Genomic DNA, 21282 nt, shown 5'->3' with positions numbered 1-21282 from the left:
CTAAACAGTATGAAAACTACATAATGTTATCTGAACGTGAATTTTATTTTTTTGGAAATTCATGAAAATTTCATTATATTAAATATAATGACCCGGATAACTCACGTCTTAAATCGAGTTTAGCTCGACATGTTTCGGGCTAATCCGTAGCCCTTCGTCTTCGGAGCACGAAGGGCTACGGATTAGCCCGAAACATGTAGAGCTAAACTCGATTTAAGACGAGAGTTATCCGGGTCATTATATTTAATATGATTGAGTCTCACGGTAGTTTCATGTTCAAAATTTCATTAATTGCAAAAAATCTTATTATTTTCTATTCTGTACATACACTGACTAATCCAATTCTGTTCGAAACCATATTAAGTGCGAGTGCGACAAAAGAATAGACCTAGATAATTCTCGATTTACCAATGCCCTGCGGGTGTACAAAACCTTTGAGGCAGCCGACGATGCATTCGGCACGCGACCGTAGGTCGTAGGCGGTCAATTTAAAATTGCTTGAAAACCAAGTATTTTTGTCCGAATTTACTCTCAAGTTATATGCAAGTATTATTTTTTTAGTGATTTACAACCCTATCCTAAACCAAAACGTTGGTGCTGAATAATAACGACCTTCGCGCGCAGCACTAGAGTTTAATGTTGCTTGGTGGTGCACAGTGATTTTGCTAATAAAAATTACGTAGGCATATAAAATGGCGGCTTTCGTCAACATCAACATCAAAAGTGATACCCTCTGTACTAGTACTATTACTTATTCTGTGGTAATGGCCAAACTGTTGTGTCTTAATATGCATAATTTAATTTAACACCTTTGTACACAGTTCAACAATAAAATTATTCTTATTCTTCAAAATCCAATAATGTATCTTTGGCAGCCGTTTAAATCCAATTACCGGGCCATGGGAAGAATAGCTCCCGCACAGTTAATCTCTAATAAGGCCATGGGATAATGTCAAATTGTCAACCCACATCCTAATTCTGGTCATACACAATAATGCATGAATATTTAGCAATGTTTACGATTACATTACCTTTCAACACTCTACAAAATATCAAAAAATTGTTCGACCTATGTACTTCTGTTTCATAGAAATTAAGGAAAGTGTTCGAATTTCTCCGTAGTTTACTAAAATTAGAGTTAAAGTGAATTTAAAGGGCTGCCAAAGATATATTACGCGATTTAGAAGCGTGTTGTGAATGAAGATGATACAGATAGTTCAACTCAGTTGTGCGCGCGGCCCTGTGTGGGTAAAGCGATAAGAACACGTCTAGCTCGGACGACGACTGCCGCGTCACGTCAAAGTTTTATATTTACAAGCGCACGCACACATAGGGCCGCGCGCACAACTGAGTTGAACTATCTGTAAAATACTATTTTCAGGGATTGCCAAATATTTTGTAGGAGGTTTGGAGTTAAACCCTGACTACGGTAACCAATATAAGATTTGGGAGGAATATATCCCTTCGCCTGGTAAAGGGTTACTGTAAACCTGTATCGTAAATTATAGTTTGATCATCAAAATTCGATCACCAAAATAAATAGATCTGTCACCTAATAAATAGATCAGTTCCTTAATTCGATGCTTCTACCTATTCTACTAAGGCAGGTCTCAGGTCTGGTTTAGGTACGATGACGGACGAGCGAAGCGAGGAGGAGTGTTAGGTAGAACTGCTGTTACCCAAAACAGAACATTTTTTGCTAATACTTGTATGATGAATATAAATGTTTGTAGTAGGTACTTGAGTTTTGGATGTTTGTATGTATTTAAGTATACAGGGCGTCCCAAGACTATGGAACATCAAAGGAAAGTATCATTAATATTGTAGATAAGATATTTTGCTGAAAGAAGACTGTTATTTTTAAAAGTTAGTAATTCTGCATTTAAAGATTTTCTAAGAATTAAACACGCACCACGCATTGCTGATGTGGGTGCCAAGACTGCCAGGCTGAAATGGGACTGGGCAGGCCACGTCAGCCGTATGGAACACAATAGGTGGGCTAAAAAATAGCCGCAGACCGGATACCACAAAACGGACTTCGGCGGCGTGGCAGGCCCATGCGTCGATGGCGGAATGATCTGGGCGATTTTCTTTGCAGCTAGTCAGAGATCGCCCAATACCGGGTCGAGTGGAGGACATGGGGGGAGGCCTTTGCCCAGCAGTGGGACACCTCTACAGGCTTTTAAATAATAATAATAATATAAGAATTACTTGCTTCGTTTGGGAATAGAACAGACTTAAAAGTGAAAAAATTAATTTCACGTTGATCCTTCCCTTAAAGATACTATGTTACTAAGGAAGAATTATTTTGATTGGCATCATAAAAATAGTAAAATAGTTCCCAGACGAAGCAAGTAATTCTTAGAAAATCTTTAAATACAAAATTACAACTTTTAAAAATAACAGGCTTCTTTCAGCAAAATATCCTCTACGATATTTCAGGTACTTCCCTTTCCCTTGATGGCCCATAGTCTTGGGTCACCCTATATATGAATGTATGTCTTCCCGTTGTATATAGCACCCATAGAACAAACTTAGCTTAGTTTGGGGCTGGGTCAATAGGTGTAATTTGTGAGGATATTATTATTATTTCATTCATTGTATTTTATATGATCTGGTTAGCTGAAAAATTATCAGTAGGTACGCAATATCAAACAAAGTGCCGTTATTAAAAAAACCGGCCAACAGCGTGTCGGACACGCCCAAAATAGGGTTCCGTAGCCATTACGAAAAAAAAAAAATTTTTGTAAGAAATTCGTATTTTATACGGCATCTTCCAAGTTCAAGTATATTTTATACCTTTTTTTTATTTGACTGGATGGTAAACGAGCAAGTGGGTCTCCTGATGGTATGAGATCACCACCGCCCATAAACATCTGCAACATCAGGGGTATTGCAGATGCGTTGCCAACCTAGAGGCCCAAGATGGGATACCTCAAGTGCCAGTTATTTCACCTTAGGCTGCTATTTACTCAAACTACTAAAAATTCTCAAGCAAACTTAGCCGTTATTATTTTCCCTGAAAGTTTGATATACTTACTACAATCCTGAATTTTAGAGGGGGGGGGGGACAGCTCGATTTTAATGAAAATTTGCACTTTAAAGTTGAATATTTTGCAAACAAATCACTGAATCGAAAAATCGTCGTAGCAAACCCTTGGTTTTAAAATACCAATCCAACGATACCCCACACTATAGGGTTGGATGAGAAAAACAAATCACCCCCACTTTACGCCTATGGGAGGTACTATATTTTTTTTTATAATTTTTATTGTACTATTTTGTCGGCATAGTTTACATATATATCCGTGCAAAATAACATCTTTCTAGCATTGATAGTCCCTGAGCAAAGCCGCGGACGGACAGACAGACATGGCGAAACTATAAGGGTTCCGTTTTTGCCATTTTGGCTCCGGAACCCTAATAACGTACTTAAAATAAGAATAATTATAGTTTTAGTATTTCATTATGTTGAGGGTAGGAGTAAAACGAGTGTTCACCACGATTGTTTGTTTTTAAGTCAAACTATTTTTGTAAAGAGTGAGATACTGTTTTAAACCAATAAACTATTATTATTATTGTATATCATTATCGTCAAATTTCAGTTCAATTATTTGATCATCAATATTAATTTCCAGTGATTATAATTAATTTTTAAGAAGTCAGTTCTTATATTGTTTGGTGATTCAGTTTTAGTGAATATAATTATTTGATTAGCCGTGGTGGCCTAGTGGTTTGACCTATCGCCTCTCAAGCAGAGGGTCGTGGGTTCAAACCCCGGCTCGCACCTCTGAGTTTTTCGAAATTCATGTGCGGAATTACATTTGAAATTTACCACGAGCTATGCGGTGAAGGAAAACATCGTGAGGAAACCTGCACAAACCTGCGAAGCAATTCAATGGTGCGTGTGAAGTTCCCAATCCGCACTGGGCCCGCGTGGGAACTATGGCCCAAGCCCTCTTGTTCTGAGAGGAGGCCTGTGCCCAGTCGTGGGACGAATATAGGCTGGGATGATGATGATGATGAATTATTTGATGATCAATATAATTTCAGAGTAATTTTTAAATAATTATACTCAGCGGGACAAAATTTGGCCCAGCCTTCATACAAAATTACATACGATTCTGCATACATTTGAGGGCCAGATTTTTTGCCGCTCAGTATATTTAGGTAAACGTTTTAATATTATTTGGTGATTCAATTTAGGTGGCAGATCTACTATTTTAGGAACAAATATTATTTATTAGGTCACCGAAAACGCATTTATTAGGTGATCAGTGATGAATAAATCATACCCTTTTTTTAATCGCTATTATTCTTAGTCGCATTTCACCTCATCGTGTATTAGTATAAATTTTAGTGCAAACATCAATTAACGCGTCAAATTAATTAGAATCCCAAGCAAACATCGATCGCGGCGAAATGCGTGTAGGGTAACTACACGAAAAATGAGCGCTACGCGGAAAATTGCGTCAAGTACAAGATTCTATTGAAATTTTGCTAGTTCGAGGTGAAATGCTATTCGGTGAATCGCTACAAGAAATTTATGCTTTTGGGGTAAAAAAATAAACAAATCGCACCTCTATTGCAACAAAGACGTAAATGCAATTTTTTCAAAAAAAATATGCGAAACGCTGCGATATTAATATGGCAGCGTTTCGCATCAAGTTTAAAAAAAAAAAAAAAACATTTACGTCGTTGTTGCAATAGAGGTGTGTTAATGAAAGTAGCACACATTACTTGACGCATGCACTGCCACCGACGCATATATGCGTTTTTGGAACTTCCCCCCAGTGCCGCTGTCATAATTATTCATACATTTTGAACGCACATGTGCGTCGGTGGCACCTTTGGTCAGTCAAGTCATGTCCGGTGACAGTGAATGCGTTAAAAACTTGTTATTTTTTTGCTTTGTATGAATGTAATTTAATTTTACAAAATATTTTGAAACAAAAAATTAAACCAATAGTATCTAGAGCATTTTTTAAGAACATTAATAAAACCAGCTCTGAACTGTGGGCTAACAAACTAGGTTGGTTAATTTCCTTAATATTTTCTTGTGGAAATTAACACAATTTTCATTTGTGTACAGCTGCTACTGTATACTTACTGTTGTATGTGCGTTGACCATATCCATTTTGATTGTTGTATCCATTTTGATAGCCATTGTTATATCCACCCTGGTAGTTGCCCATAGTTTCAAACAAATTGGGGCTTGGGAAGGGCACCTGCTGCTTTTGGAAGTTATTCTGTCTGTAGCCCTGATTACTTTGGTTTTGGTTGGAGAATCGAGGAGGTTGCTGGTTCATGTTGCGGTTCTGATAAGCATTCTGGGGTTCTTCATTTGTAACATTAGCCATCTTATTGTTCCACTGGTTACTCTGCTGCCGTGGTGAACTTGAGCCACTGTTGTTTTCCTTACGTTGTTGCCAACGATTACGACCTATTTTGTTAAAACAGTTGAAATAAATAATGGCATAGGTTATTAATTAATATTACACGCTTTTTACCAGTGACTGAAATCTCGGCATTTCGCACTAACTCCCATGGGAATTCCCAAATATTACATTGTATTTTCATTTAAGTTGTCTATGAAAACACCCAAACCAAATTTCATGTCTCCCCAACAGTTGAGACTTCGGTATTTTATCCTGATCCCATGGGAATATAGAGATAAAAATTAGTTTATACCAAATTTCATCCAAATGCGTCCAGCCATCTTCGGAAATTCGTACCAAACACCATCACACGCATGCCCTCACTTGCATTTATAATAATGAGTAGGATGAATTAAGACAATCATTAAAAACTATGAATTGAGGGAACTTTATGCAAAGTATTGCATATTTTCACTTAACTGAATTTTCGCTAACAGTACATATATATTAATGGTATATTCTGCATTTTCTAAATTATTGTTGGATAATTTCAAGATATTTTACCTGAGCTGCCGTTGGAGTTACGTGCCATATCATTCAGTTTTGCAGGGGGGGTCTGGCCCGTTTCACGCAGCACGGCAACGAGAGCTCGTGCTTGGCGGCAATCGCCGCTTGTAAAGTACGTGTAAGCTGTACCAGATTGTTGACATCTACCAGTACGTCCTAAAATAAAGATGATCGCCAGTAAGATACTTATGCATGTCGTTGTTGACATTGTAATGCATGTTTTGCCATCAGAAAAACTCATCACATCAGCAAGACTAAGACCAAGAGTCAATAAAGTTACTGTATTAAATGATTGCAATGCTTGCTTGTGTATCATATTTATAATATATATAAATACGGTAATACGGTACGGTATACGGTTGACAACTCCTGAATTTGCCATACCCTAATGTTAATAAAAAAAAACCAGTTAACAGTAGCTACTTGCGTATGACGTCATCACATAACCCACAGACTTGATTTTGCATTATACTGACCATGTCCAACTGATAATGTATTTGAACATTTTTGAATATAAATCTAATTTTAAGACTATTTACTAGTGGAAAGTGAACCCTGGACATTTTAATTTTGCATTGTTCCTGCATCTCTCATAACACACGTTGCCATGATAATTTAGAGCTGTTCACAATCAAAAATGCGAAAATTTGACGCGAGCTCACTTAACTTGCAAAATAAATGTCAGTCAAAATTAAATGACGCGCATGTGCACCTTAGCGCAGGACACACTTAGGACACAGTTTCCATTTTAACAACGCAGTACAATTCCTGACTTATTATTTGTTCATAAGCAATAAACATAATCTAATCAATAATTTAATATGACAATTCATTTTGTAAGTAGGTTGCCCCGTAGTTCTAGAATTCACAAGATGGCAAATCATGACTCGCGATTATTTTTGCAGGTTTTATAACAATGAAGCATACCAATTCGGTGAATGTAATCTTCTGAAGAATTAGGATAGTCATAGTTAACAACGAACTTGACATCCTCAACATCCAAACCGCGAGCAGCAACATCCGTAGCAATGAGGATGGTAGTGGCGCCATTTCTGAACTCCGTGAGTACAGCGTCACGCTCTGGTTGAGACTTGTCGCCGTGAATAGCGAGAGCTTTATGGCCATTGCGACGGACTGCACGTGCAATATCATCTACCTGAAATAACAAGACAAGTACATGCTTTAGTTTTGAATCAGTAGTCGTATGAAAAGTCATTCATGAAACATAATATAAATTAATGTACCTTTTTCTTTGTTTCAACAAACACAATCACTTTGTTATCTCTCTCAGATGAAATTTCCTTTAAGAGGTTTGTCAATTTAGCTTCCTTCTCATGCTCCTCGCAAGTTTCAATTATCTGTTTTATATTATTGTTTGCAGACAGATTTAAAGAGCCAATGTTTACTTTAATGTAATCATTTAAAAAGTCTTCAGCAAGAGTTTGAATTTCTTTAGGCCATGTGGCAGACCACATCAATACTTGACGATCTGGTCGAATTTGCTCGATGATTTTGCGAATTTGAGGTTCAAAACCCATATCTAACATTCTGTCAGCTTCATCCAACACCAAATATGTGCATCGCCGCAGATTCGTTGTTCCTCTCTCCAAGAAATCAATCAACCGTCCAGGTGTGGCAATAACGATTTCAACTCCTCTTTCCAGATCTCGCGCCTGAGGTCCTTTAGGAGAGCCACCAAATAGACAGGTGTTTCTTATAACACCCCGAGCACTGTAGGCCTGGGCTACAGACTGAATCTGTTGTGCCAACTCTCTGGTAGGAGCCAGAATGAGTGCAATAGGGCCATCACCTCTCTGGATACGCTGTTGATGCACAATATGAACAGCAGCAGGAAGCATGTATGCTAATGTTTTACCAGACCCAGTTGAGGCAATGCCAACCATGTCACGACCAGAAAGGGCAATAGGCCAGCCTTGAGCCTGAATTCCAGTTGGTTCAACCCAGCCCTGCTCTTTAATGGTGTTCATGACATGGTCTGGGAAATTTCCTTCATCAAATACTTGGCTTGGACGGGGTACATTGTTGCCGCTTACAGTTATTTCTTTGGCAGCCCGGAACATAGCAACCTCCTCTTCTGAACGGGATTCTACATCATCATGTGGCTTATAGAAATCTTTTTCAATTGGCTCAAGGTTAGCCATGTCCCACATTGGCTTCACCAAACTGTCTCCAGGGTGCTTGGCTTTCATGCTTTGCATTTTCCGCCCACTAAAGTCATTAGATTGCTGACCCATATTTGGGTTTGAAAAAGTTTTCTTCTGGATAAAATTTTGTTGATTTAAATGACCGTTTTGGTTGCTGAAATTTTTAGGTCCATAATTATTTTTGTGCTGGAAACTTTGTTGTTGCTTAGGTCCACCAAAATCAGGTTTTCCATTATAAAATGGCATGTTACTTCCTGGACCTTTATCCTCATAATCTTTCTTTTGAGGTTGCCCATTGTAGTTGTTTCTGGGCCTAAATTCTTTTGGGCCACCAAAATCATTCTGCATTCCATTCTCACTTTTGTGAGTATTGAAATCCGGTCTTATTCCATTAAAATCATTTCTTGGGCGAAAGTTGTTTTTATTACCCATGTTGTTGTTCCTAGGACCAAAGTTTTTTGGCCCTCCAAAATCTTGAAGCCCACCAAAGAATGGCATTTTACCGAATTGTTCATTCCGGTCTGGTCGAGGCCTGAAACTGATTTAGGTAACTAAATTAATTTTATAAATCCCCACATACTTTAAATTATGATTCTTTAAACTTTTTTTCTTCTGCTTGGTTCACTTTTTTCTTATGCTTAATCATTTTCGTTCAAATCAATTTCTTGATATATGCAGAGCCGGATTTAGGGGAGGGCGTCCACAAAAGAGGAGCCCCCACAATGGCGACTTCGGGTTTTTTTTTAAACACTTGTAAACAAACAACTATTCATCCTTATTGGCCCTTCAATCAGGCAAACAGTAAAATATCAAAATTAAATCGCCCTCATTTTATTAGGAAAATAGGTTGGACGGGGGGGGGGGGGCTCCACTCCTCTGTTGCCCCAAGACCTCCAGACTTCTAAATCCAGCCCTACATATATGTCTTTAATATTATAAATGCGAAAGTTTGTAAGTCTGTTTGTTACTCAATCACGCGTAAACAGCTGGACTATCATCCTAATAGGTCCTACCCATAGTACTTATTAACTTTGTTATTCAGACCCAGCTCCTTCAACAGTTGCGAAGTCATAGCGTACCACAGCGAACAGCGTACGGTACGACTTAATAGAAAACCCGCCATTTTGGTTTCAAATGTTTCAATCGGAGATGGCGTAGGTATAAGTACAATAACATAAACAAAGGTCTTCTAAGTACTTGGGTCTGAATGGGTATAAAACAATAGTACTACTGGTAGGACTACGGGCTGTAGTGACTACATGCCGAATTTTTCGCTGGGCGTTGGGTACTTTTATCCCGGTCAAGAATGAAACGATGAAATCGAGGGGTACGTATTATAATGTATACATTTAAATTATTTGACATAAGTTCTAAACGCATAAGCTTGAACTGCATAGAGGTCAAAATATATAATAGTTACAATGCATAATGGTTCTTAGTGATATGGCACAAAATGCATATTTTGATAATATATACGTTCAAAATACATAAAATGTGTCGTTCTCAGACAAAAGGGACCACTTCCGCGGTATTGAGTTATTGGTACCAGCGTAGTGTAAAAGATGCTCTATTCAATACCAAAAGAATTAGGTCTTAAGTTGTAAACTTATTTTTTTAATGAATTTTCAAAGTTTGAACATGGAAATACGTAGTTTTCAGATATTCGATTTCAGAGTCTGTGGGTGTAAAAAACCGAGTTCTAGATTGAAGTTATGGAGATAATGTACTAAGTATATATTCTTTCAATGAGTTTTTAATTAATAATAAGAAATTTAGCCTTTTTTTCGCTATTGACTAAATAACAATCTTTGGTTTAAGTAAATAATTAGTAGGGTGCCACTTTGTCGTCTTATGGATCAAAATCTTATCTAAGCCTAATCTTATCTTTCATTAGTCTTATGAGAGTGTTAGAGAGCTAACTTTTTCGGCCAACAAACTGTCATGCAGTTTGGCAGATAATTTATATAAAAGCAGGGTGCGCCTGCGAGGATATATTTCAATGGATTTTTTTATAAAAATCATTCGATACCTATATATCCATTTTATTAGATTTCAGAAAACTAAACTATTTTCGTAAGACAAAGGCTAAATGGGCTAGATTCCTTTGCCTTAAATCTAAATAAAAACCGGCCAAGTGCGAGTCGGACTTACGCACTAAGGGTTCCGTACCATTATTTTAATACAACATTAGACATTAACAAAAAACGGCAAAAAAACACGTTTGTTGTATGGGACACCCCATTTTGACTATTTATTTTTAAAGGGAATTAAATATTCTGCGAGTGTTTCAAACATCTAACTGTTGCAGTTATTAATATCAACCAAAAACCGGCAAAAAAATCTTGTTCTTTTGTATGGGAGCCCCACATATAGATATATTTATTTTATTCTGTTTTTAGTATTTGTTGTTATAGCGGTAACAGAAATACATCATCTGTGAAAATTTCAACTGTTTAGCTATCACGGTGCATGAGATCCAACCTGGTGACAGACAGACAGACAATGGAGTTTTAGCAATAGAGTCCCGATTTTGCCCTTTGACTACGGAACCCTAAAAAGTTGAATAATCTGTGTTTTTATTGTTTTTGCCGGAGTTGAATAATCTGTGTTTTTATTGTTTTTGCCGGATTTTAGCCACATTAGCCACAAAATAAATTGCATTGCCGGATTCTGTTCACTAGTTAGGTAAGAAATAACAATTTAGAGTCAATTATATGTTTTTATTAATATATCCATTATTTACGAGCTAACTTATTCAACAAAAGCAATGACCAATATGTAATCAATATAAAATAAAAACTATTAAGTATAATTATTATTATAGGTGTTATAGTTATATTATTAATTATCAAAGCTTGTAAAATGGTTTGTTTCTGCGCACAAATTAAAAAAAAAATATACTTGGATATATATCTGATTTATATAAAAAAACCTATTTTTGATATTTATTTTGAAAATCGGATTTTTTCGCACCCTGTTTAAAAGTGTATTCTGATTATTTGAGAAAAAAAAATCAGTCATAATTATTATTACAATTGTTTAATGTAGGTCTATTTTAATGCACTAGATTTTTTGTTTTTCATCATCATCGCCATTACATCATCACAATCATCATCAATTCATTACCATCTCCATCATCATCACCATCACCATAACCATCTTCATCATCATCACTTTGAACATGAAACTACCGTGACTCACTCATATTAAATGATATTGTAACGGATAACTCACGTCTTAAACAGAGTTTAGCTCGACATGTTTAAGACGCGAGTTATCCGTTACAATATCATTTAATATCATCATCATCACCATCACCATCACATCACCACCAACATCATCATCATCATTATAATCACCACCAATCATCATCATAACCACCGTCATCATAATCATCACCATCAATCGTCATAACCGTTATCATCATCACCACCATCATCATTCACCACCAATCGTCATAATCATCATTACCGCCATCATCACCATCAATATCATCATCACACACAATCACCATCAATCATCATCATCACCACTATCATCCTCATCGTCATACATAGTCATCACCATCATCATTTATCATTTAATTTGCGCTTGAAAGATCGCTTTTAGGGATGTTCGCCTTCGTACTCTTTTTTTGTATTATTTTTGTTTTACGTAAAAAAAAGTATTAACATACATCATTTCAACCTCTTCAAGCCTTTTTTTCGCGATATAATGTTCTTTCCCTTGGTCTAGTCCTTGGTCTTGGTCTAGACCTTGGTCTAGTCTAAACCATCTCCATACCAAATGTCATCAAAATCACTTCAGTGGTTTAGCCGTGAATGCGTAACCGACAGACAGACTGACTTTCTTTTTCATTTATAATATTAGTATGGATAGTAAGTATAGTATGGATATGGATAGGCTACTTTTTATCCCGGAAAAAAGCTCAGTTCCCGAGGGAACAGCGCGCGATAACCGAATTCCACGCGGACGAAGCCGCGGGCAAAAAACTAGTAATGTAATTAATCCTAGTTCATCGTTTTCTAAAACTGACTGACTTCTGTTAAAAATATTTTAATTTTTTCTCAATAATTTGTCCCGTTACTCGCCAGCGAGCCATGAAAGTGGTACCTACCTACCCTGATCACTAAACTTGAAACGCATTATTGTCAAACTTATCACCGAAATTTGTGACTGCATACAATGCACAATAGATTTTAGGTGCCTAAGAAGCTGTTTATTAACTAAACAAAATTTGACTAATTTTGAACAGATTTGGAAAAACTGCTCTAGCTCGGAATCTAGGAGCGACAAAGTGGTCCCTTTTGCCTGAGAACGACACAAATTATAAAAAAAAAAATAGTTATGGTCTATTCCTGAAATGAAGATACTAAAATGACAGTCAAAAGTAAAAATAATGTGGCCAGCATAAAAGGAACAGTGCTGCTCCATGATTTCGGTTTCGTAAATAACCGATAAAATGTATATTTTACGATAGCAAAAATAACATTATAGCATACAATATTCTACTCTCCATTTTGTAAATATAAATGCACTTTTACGATAAAGTGATAAAATCTAAGCACAGGTAAAAATACAGTGTTCATCACTTAGTGCCAACGTAAAAAATAATACAGAGGCCCCTACAAAACTAGAAAAACGAAGTTCGTATGGCACCGTCCCTTTCACTCGCGTGTTAAATGAGATAAGCGTCAGCGGGACGGCAACATACGGGGTTCGAGTTTTGCATTTCGTAGTTAGGGCCAGTATGGCTACTACGAAATTCGAAAGTCGAAGTTCGTGTCGTTCCGTCCTTCAGACACTACTATTTAGTGCGGGGGTGGGAGGGGCGTTGCGGTTCGAGCTTTAATTTTCGAATTCCGGAGTAGGCCCTTAGATATCACACAACGTCATTGTTCACGTTTTTCGTATTCAAGTGGTATTCAACCGATTTTCGATACTTTACTCGTATTGTCACGGAAACGTCAACCTCTTAGCAAAGCCGACAAGTGTATGGTTGTAAATACGTACAAATATCTATACATAGAGGCCAAAGAATGAAATTGAAACTTAAACATCAACATAGATCTATAAAAAGTCGAAATATCTCGAAAACGAATTAAGATTGTTTTTTTGGAATCTTTTTGTATTTTTTATTTCAATTCCAAATTTTTACTTTTACGGTCATCCCGTAAAACCTAAATTGAAAATACAAACTGAAATATGATGCACAGAAAGAACAGAAAAATAAGACCATCACTGGGAATCGAACCCAGGTCCTCGGTAATCCGTACCGCGTGCTATACCGCTACCACGGCCGCTACCGCTATAACGGTCGTATTTTTATTAGACCTATTTTACCTTTTCTAGAATGTCCTAAGTGCCCTACATTTTAGTACATCACGGATCCGTTTATATCTTAATATTTTACGACATACATACATAGGTACCTACAAAATCTTTCGCTGGTAACCGGTTGCGGCACATCACTATTTATGAGACAAAAAACAGGTAACACATGAAACGTCATTTTAGTATCTCGAATTATGGGACAGACCATAAATGAAATATCAATCAACATCTATACAGTATATTTTCTATAATGGTTTGGTTGAAATGGGAGTACCAAAGTTCCCATACTCTTCGCTAGTCATACCGTATTTTTTGTCATCATTTTTTTTCCGATGGGTACATATCGAAATATATAATAGACACTTTTACAATACAATTACAATTTTACAATACAAATTTCACAAAGAAAAATGCATATAATAAAATTCTGGCACTCGCCGGCCGCTTCCGCGGCACGCTCGCTTCGTTCGCTCGGCTCGTGCTTGTTTTGGTCATAGTTGAACCTAACACGCTCCTCCTCGCTACGCTCGTTGTCGCACCTGTTTCTATTCAATTAATGATCAGACTAGTTTAAAATGCAAGGTCTAGTTAGACGATACGGCCTCCGATCAGTCGGTATCGTATAGATTAGGTTAGGTTAGAGTTTTGTCCAGGCGCGAAGCGCCTTAACTACGCTGAATAGGAGCTCCGCTTCGAGCTCCGTCGACATTGTCTTATAGTCCTTAATTTTTCAGAATTTAACATGTAAATACAACGTAAATAGACTTGAGATCATGATGAACATGGGCATTTTTCATTATATCGCATGTATTTTGACCATTATGAAAAACGTACTATAGGAATTTGAACAGTTATTTCTTTTAACTATTATATATTCTGATTGTATACATTATGAACATTACCTTGTGAACTTGGTCATTTTAATTGTATGTATTTCAACCAATATGAAAAACGTGCTGTATGCATTTTGATTAAATTTTATTTTAACAATTATATTTTATAATTTTCGGTATTTCATTCAACTGTATGTATTTGAACCAATATGTATTTTAAATTTATACATTATATTACATACCCGAAATTGAGTAAAATATACAAAACCTAAAACTCAAATTTTCCATGCAAGTGAAGCTTTGATTAAAAGCTAGCCCTTACTATATTATAAATGTGAGTAACTATGTGTGTTTTACCTATTCACGCTTAAATTGCTGAAACAATTTAGATGAAATTTGGTATAGTTAAAGTTTGAGACTCTGGGAAGGATATATTATAGAGATAAACAACATAATGATAGAGATAAACGAATTCCTAGCAAAAAGAAGTCATAAACCTCTTAAAAAGAGGTCAAGGCCTCTTAAAATTAGCCAAGCTAGTGTCAATTATGATTTTGTTTGAATTTCTTACGATGTCAAATGAACAAATATTAATTATTTTATATTTATAATTTTATTTTATTATATTCATAAGATTAGTATTCTGGTAAGTTAGTTTTCATATCCTTACCCTAACTCCATAGTAGGTAATATTATAAATGGCATAGTAACTCTGCCTATGTCTACCTGTCTATTACCTCTTCAATACGTAAATCGCTGTATATATTCAGGAAAAAATTGGTATTGAGAAGAGAGAGAGGTACATTTCCAATAGTATCCTTCATAAACAGAGCATGTAAGTAAACCAAACAGTTAAAATATTATAGGTAAACTTGTTACCATTACTCATACAACCTAGAAAATAAATAAAATAAATAAATAAATAATCCCAGCCTATATACGTCCCACTGCTGGGCACAGGCCTCCTCTCAGAATGAGAGGGCTTGGGCCGTAGTTCCCACGCGGGCCCAGTGCGGATTGGGAACTTCACACACACCATTGAATTACTTCGCAGGTTTGTGCAGGTTTCCTCACAATGTTTTCCTTCACCATAAAGCTCGTGGTATATTTCAAATGTAATTTTGCACATGAATTCCGAAAAACTTAGAGGTACAAGCCGGGGTTTGAACCTACGATGCTCTGCTTGAGAGGCCATAGGTCAAACAAACCACTCGGCCACCACGGCTTCACAATCTAGAAAAGAGTGTTAAATTTAACCAATTAGCTACCATTAACAAGTATCTCTGTGTCATTATACTTAAGTAAGAGCTTGTAAGTAATTGGTCAACTTATTTTTGCATTAGCAGTAGGATAGTCCATAGATATTTCGGTGGCCCAAACGAATAAACGTGTAATCGAAAAACATCAACTTTACAGGAAAAAATAAAAACAACTTTAACAAAGATAACTGACAATTGTAGTTGCCAATATATATGTATTATATATTATAAGATAGATAATTAAATTACCTACAAAATAGTGTAAATTTTTAACCCTTATTTTTAGCCACTTTCCTGTAAATAAATAAAAACCCCTTTATTTTTTTATTTGGATCATAAAATATCTGGACACTTTTTGTAATGACTCCTTGCAACGTTATTCGCGTTAAAAAGGGTAATTGTCAAAGCGCACTGTACCATTATCCTGTATTTTCGTTGCTTATTTATTTTTGCATTCGGCGTTTGCAATGTTATTCGTGTTAATTTAGCTAACGCTATTCTATGCTATGATACGATAATCGTGTGTTGAAGTTTAAAATTATTATTTTTCTTAGTATTTAAAATCTTTGCTTGAATTATTAAAAAAAAAGAAAAAGGCAACACTCTTGGAATCAGTGGCGTAGCTACCAAGGGGCTAGGCGGGGCAGTGCCCCGGGGCCCTCAAGCTCAGGGGCCCTCGAAATTCTGCTTTATAGCTGATGATAAAGTTGCTCAGCGTTTTTCAAGTATTTGTATATATAATGATTTTACTTCAAAAAACCTTACCAGTTTTGTTAGCAGTGGGTTACCTAGCTACACCACTGCTTGGAATATTATTCGTGTAAATTTTTATGAAATAATTACCAACAAATAAACAAAAATACTATTTCTCAAAAACGGTTAATCAGATTGGTATATAAAAAATTTATGTCATACCTTAGGTCATGTAAAAGCAAAAAAAGCAACAAAAAATTTTTCGTGTAAAGGCCTTTGCATGTTTATTCGTTTGGACCATCGATTTATTGATTTGTTTAGTTTGTTATACAATCTGGCTGACAGATAGAAATAATGCCGTAACTAAAACAATACGCGCACGTCCAGTACTGCCTATATACTTTCATGTAGGAACCATCAGCCAAATAAATGGCCTATCAATTTTTAAACGCTATTGGCATTATTGTTTTATGACATGCAAACGATTATCAACTTTAGGGTGGTAGACCACATATTTGGCTGATGGTACCTCTGTAAGTTTGTCAATTGTATTTGTTCCTTTTGGAGGATAAATATGTAATTAAGTATAATGTACACTCATCTTTACACCTGGTTCATAAATCCTAACTGCGGCGACTTTACAAAATCACAACATAATTGGTTAGTAAAATATGAAAAAATGTCAGTCAAGAGAATATGAAGGAAAGCCGTTGATCCTGTTTCCGTTTTTTAACGTTTTAGTCCAAAATATTTTATGTTGTGAATTTGAAGAAACGTAAACCACTATGATTTCAACACGTAGATATTTGAATTCTGCTTAGTCTGGGACTGGGAATAGAATCTTCTAGTCATCTGGTATCAAATAACTACCGTCCTTGAGCGTAGGTTCAGTGACAATTGTATGTTATTTTATTACCTACATATAAGATTTTCTTACATAAAAATTTAACTAAACAAGTGTAACCAACCAGTCTCTTCCGTGCTCTCATCTCATTCGATGCACCTTGCTTTACGTCGTCCAATTAGTGAAAGTCGATAAATAGGAAAGTACGTACGTAACAAGACTAGTGCACTTTGCCGAGATCAGGCAAAATATTCATGGACATATGCAAATGAATAATTTTACATATAATAATGTGCAATTACAAAAAGTAGAATATTGCATGTGAGCTGTACGTACAACCATCATCCATCAGCTGTGCCAATGCACGCACAGCATTTCACAAAATGGCCGCTATGAAGAATCGGTCGAGATCAATTATTAGATTGGGAGCAATCTGTTAACTAATAGAATTCAGTAACAATCAAACATCGCAATATTTACGGTTTAAACGAAAAACTTACATAGGATGCTGACTGGTGAAGCCGTTGTACTGCATTCTGCTTTTTCTGGTGTTCGTAATTACGTGGAGCTCTACGGTCGAGTAGGTATCTAGAACAATGAAATAAGAAATTGGTGAGAATTTAAGTTTATTTAATAACACCAGGAATGCAGGAACATGTTAAACATATAAAAAATAAATTTACCTCTCGATTAGGAGAGAATTTAATAATTATTTGAGTTTTTCATCCACGATGATCCCAACACAGACCCGGCGAAGAACAACTCGATAATGGCCACCGGAAACGCCTCGCTTGAAGTGGGTTGCTTTGCTTTAGTACGAAATTGTTGCCAGTACGAAAAAACTTAATTTGATAAAATTCAAGTATACATTCGCATGCGGGTAAAATGAGGATCAAACCTAACTACTGTTTTAATCGAAGGTATGCGAAGACAGCAGCGCCATTCTTGACTGCAAGTCAAGCATTGTACCGATTTATTGATTTTGTATTTTCCTGTTCCGTGGTGTTTTCAAGAATAAACGATTCAAAATCTCAGAGGAAATAAATACATAAGTATAGGTCTATGTTCAAAATGAACTTTAAGATGAGTTATAAATGCATTATTTTATATTCTCTTCTAAAAATGGCTGATTACACTTGCCTAAATTTAGGATCCTAAATTTTTGGAAAGTGTAATCACGTTTATGCTACTCACAGCAAACCTTGATCCCTATGACAGGCCCTAAACTATACCTACCACGAAGTGCAAAACTCGAGCTTCGTATGTTGCCATCCCGCTGACGCTTATAGTGAAAGGGACGGTGCGATACGAACTTCGATTTGCGAAGTTCGTGGGACGGTACGATACGAACTTGAAGTTTCGAGTTTCGTAGTAGCCCTGCTGCTGCTGTTTCACTGGCATTTCTGATAGTGATGAAACAATCCCCAATCCTCTGGTGTTGTAGGTATCTATGGGCGGTGGTGATCTCTTACCATCAGGAAACCCGCTTGCTCGTTTGCCATCCAGTTGAATAAAAAAAACAGTCGATTTTCTCATTTTTTGCAGGCAAAGGTAATATCTTTCATTCAGCCAAGTTATTTAGCACCAGATTATTTTAATAAAATAAGATGGATGCACTGGTAATATTTCTCAAATTCTTATATTTATGCGTTCAGTACTTTATATAAATCTATTACACATACACACATAATTGCAGCTCGAAATCGGACTCCAAAAGTCAGACAGTTAACATTTCACTATCAGATTCTGATTAAAATAGAAAAGTTAATCATAACTCAAAGCGTTTGTTTTCAAGGACAATAAACATGATTGACAAATCCATGTTTCCTTACATCCTAATGTAGTCATCCACATTTGTTATCGATATACCGTTCCTTAGTCGATATAGCCTAACGAAGAAACTTTTGCAATACGTCGCTGTGTAAGTTTGAATGAGCTTATTTCCAATAATTACGAATAATACTTAATAATTTAATAATATGGGATGTGCTAGACTTCCAAGCATTGCTTTTAAACAATTTCACGTAACAGGACTCCATTACAAGTTAATATAAAAGTGGAGCTAATGAACTGTCACAGTCAGTATCATCAAGGTTCGCCGTGAGTAGTATAGTACTTGGCTAAACACGATAACACTTTCCTAAATTAAGATTCTAAATCATTTAGGATCCTATATTTAGTCAAGTGTAATAAGCCCTTTACCCAAGTAGCATCTTATTTCTCAAATTGTGGAACAATGCATTGCAATGTTAATTCAAGCTACTGGCAACATTTCGTAACTCCTCCCACCTACCCGCGTATCCCCTCTCTAGTTTCCGTTAATAAAAGAGCCAATGTTTGTCATTACAGCAGGGCTACTACGAATACTACGAAACTTGACGTTCGTGCCGTGCGGTTCCTCTCGCTCTCGTATTAAATAGTATAAGTGTTAGAGGGACCACACGACACGAACTTCGAGTTTCGGAGTAGCCCTGCTGGGCTACTACGAAACTCGAAACTTGAATGTGGACAAAAAAATGATTTATTTTGTAAAATGAATAAGAATATGTACAAATAAAATTGCTTATTCTGAACAAAACCTCAAGTTTTTCTCACAGATCTAGGGTTTTTCATAATCATAATCATAAATCATTTATTTGCGAGAATGTTGTATTACAATTTCAGGTGGTAGATCAATAATATAAATCCTTAATTAACCAAGCAACATCCATACTGTAATATTATAAATGCGAAAGTGTGTGTGTGTTGGGTGTGCAATGTTCGTCATAACAACGATTTGCGAATTTTCATTTTTCATAACACAAATATCAGAATTTCAATCTGTCGAAATATTGAGTTCGTATAAAAACAATATGCATATAAATAAATTGCCGAATTTCTCAAATCATAATATAAATTCGCAAAATTGTCTTGTGCATATTTAAGGTGCTGCACTGCATAATAATCATGCAGCATTGTAATCAAAGTTCATAATAAACAATTGTTATACAAACATCGAGGATAATGCAAACACAACAATGATAACAGCAATATTATCCGAGCTGCTATAAAAAAAAACCTAACATCGAAGGCTAAGGCGGGAGCTACGCTCCGCTTCGCTCCCGCCTAAGCCTTCTGAACCTAACCTATCAGAGTCGTTTCTGCTCCGAACCATCTTGCTCGCTCGCTCCGCTTGCTCGCACAAATCAAATGGTTTATTTTTGCATTTGGCGCCAGCCAAATTTAAACATGCGACAAAAAATATTTCGCTTGGTACAAATATGATACATGATATTATACCGACTAACCATCTATCTAAATGTTGTTATAGATTTTAATCATTATATTGAATAACCGAATATTCAAATGGAATTATTGAATATATATTATTTTAAAATGTATGACGACCATTTTACCTACACTTCCACTGAACGTAGATATAGTTTAGATATAGTTAGTGTTTAGTATTGTAACTAACGGACCCCATACATCCCTGTATTATTATTAAAAAAAAATGTTTTTTTTTTTCTTTAATTGTATATTATAGTTTTTAAGTATTTAATTTGTAATTATATTATTATGAAAAAATGACTTAATGCATGTTGTTGTTGTTTCTTTAAAAAAATATGGCTCTGTCCATCGGAGGACAATTTTGCCAGTGTCTAGTAGTTTTTGCCGTTGTACGGTAAAAAAAATCTAGAAAACGAAATATGAGAGGTAATGGTGGATGAACGATGACAGCGCGAATCTTAATGCATGTTAGATTGATTTCTATACACTGTTGACGTTGACAATACTACGATTACACAAAATCAATTAAACTAAACAAATCGTTCATCCACCATTACCTCTCATATTTCGTTTTCTAGAATTTTTTTACCGTACAACGGCAAAAACTACTAGACACTGGCAAAATTGTCCTACATATTTTTTAAAGAAACAACAACAACAACAAATTTTATGTTACGTCAGGGCTACTACGAAACTCGAAGTTCGTATCGTACCGTCCCCCTGCAGGGCTACTACGAAACTCGTAACTCGAAGTTCGTGTCGTGCGGTCCCTCTCGCTCTCGTATCAAACAGTGTAAGTGTCAGAGGGACCGCACGACACGAACTTCGAGTTTCGAGTTTCGGAGTAGCCCAGCTGGCTCTCTTATTATATTATATAGTGTGTCAGCAGGGCTACTACGAAACTCGAAGTTCGTGTCGCGCGGTTCCTCTGACTCTTAT

General features: G+C 36.2%; 1 protein-coding gene across 3 annotated transcripts in view; it reads right to left on the bottom strand.

The window, feature by feature from the left end:
• The window catches only part of LOC141430480 (uncharacterized), a 33276-nt gene extending 15411 nt beyond the window's left edge, over positions 1–17865 (bottom strand). For 2 of the 3 annotated variants that reach the window (XM_074091197.1, XM_074091199.1), the window contains exons 1-6: positions 17757–17865; positions 17574–17661; positions 7190–8648; positions 6873–7101; positions 5943–6101; positions 5111–5443 (exon numbers count right to left, since the gene is read on the bottom strand). In XM_074091197.1, the coding sequence (XP_073947298.1) occupies positions 5111–5443; positions 5943–6101; positions 6873–7101; positions 7190–8648; positions 17574–17608 (2215 nt within the window). In that variant the 5' untranslated portion in view covers positions 17609–17661; positions 17757–17865. The remainder of the gene's footprint in view (positions 1–5110; positions 5444–5942; positions 6102–6872; positions 7102–7189; positions 8649–17573; positions 17662–17756) is intronic. The other variant, XM_074091198.1, reaches the window with a different exon arrangement.
• Positions 17866–21282: the final 3417 nt, after the last annotated feature.

The sequence above is a fragment of the Choristoneura fumiferana genome, chromosome 8 (genome assembly GCF_025370935.1).
Source record: "Choristoneura fumiferana chromosome 8, NRCan_CFum_1, whole genome shotgun sequence".
NCBI classification, from domain to species: Eukaryota; Metazoa; Arthropoda; class Insecta; order Lepidoptera; family Tortricidae; genus Choristoneura; species Choristoneura fumiferana.
Note: the sequence above shows the minus strand (reverse complement) of the source record. Positions and strands in the feature narration are given on the sequence as shown.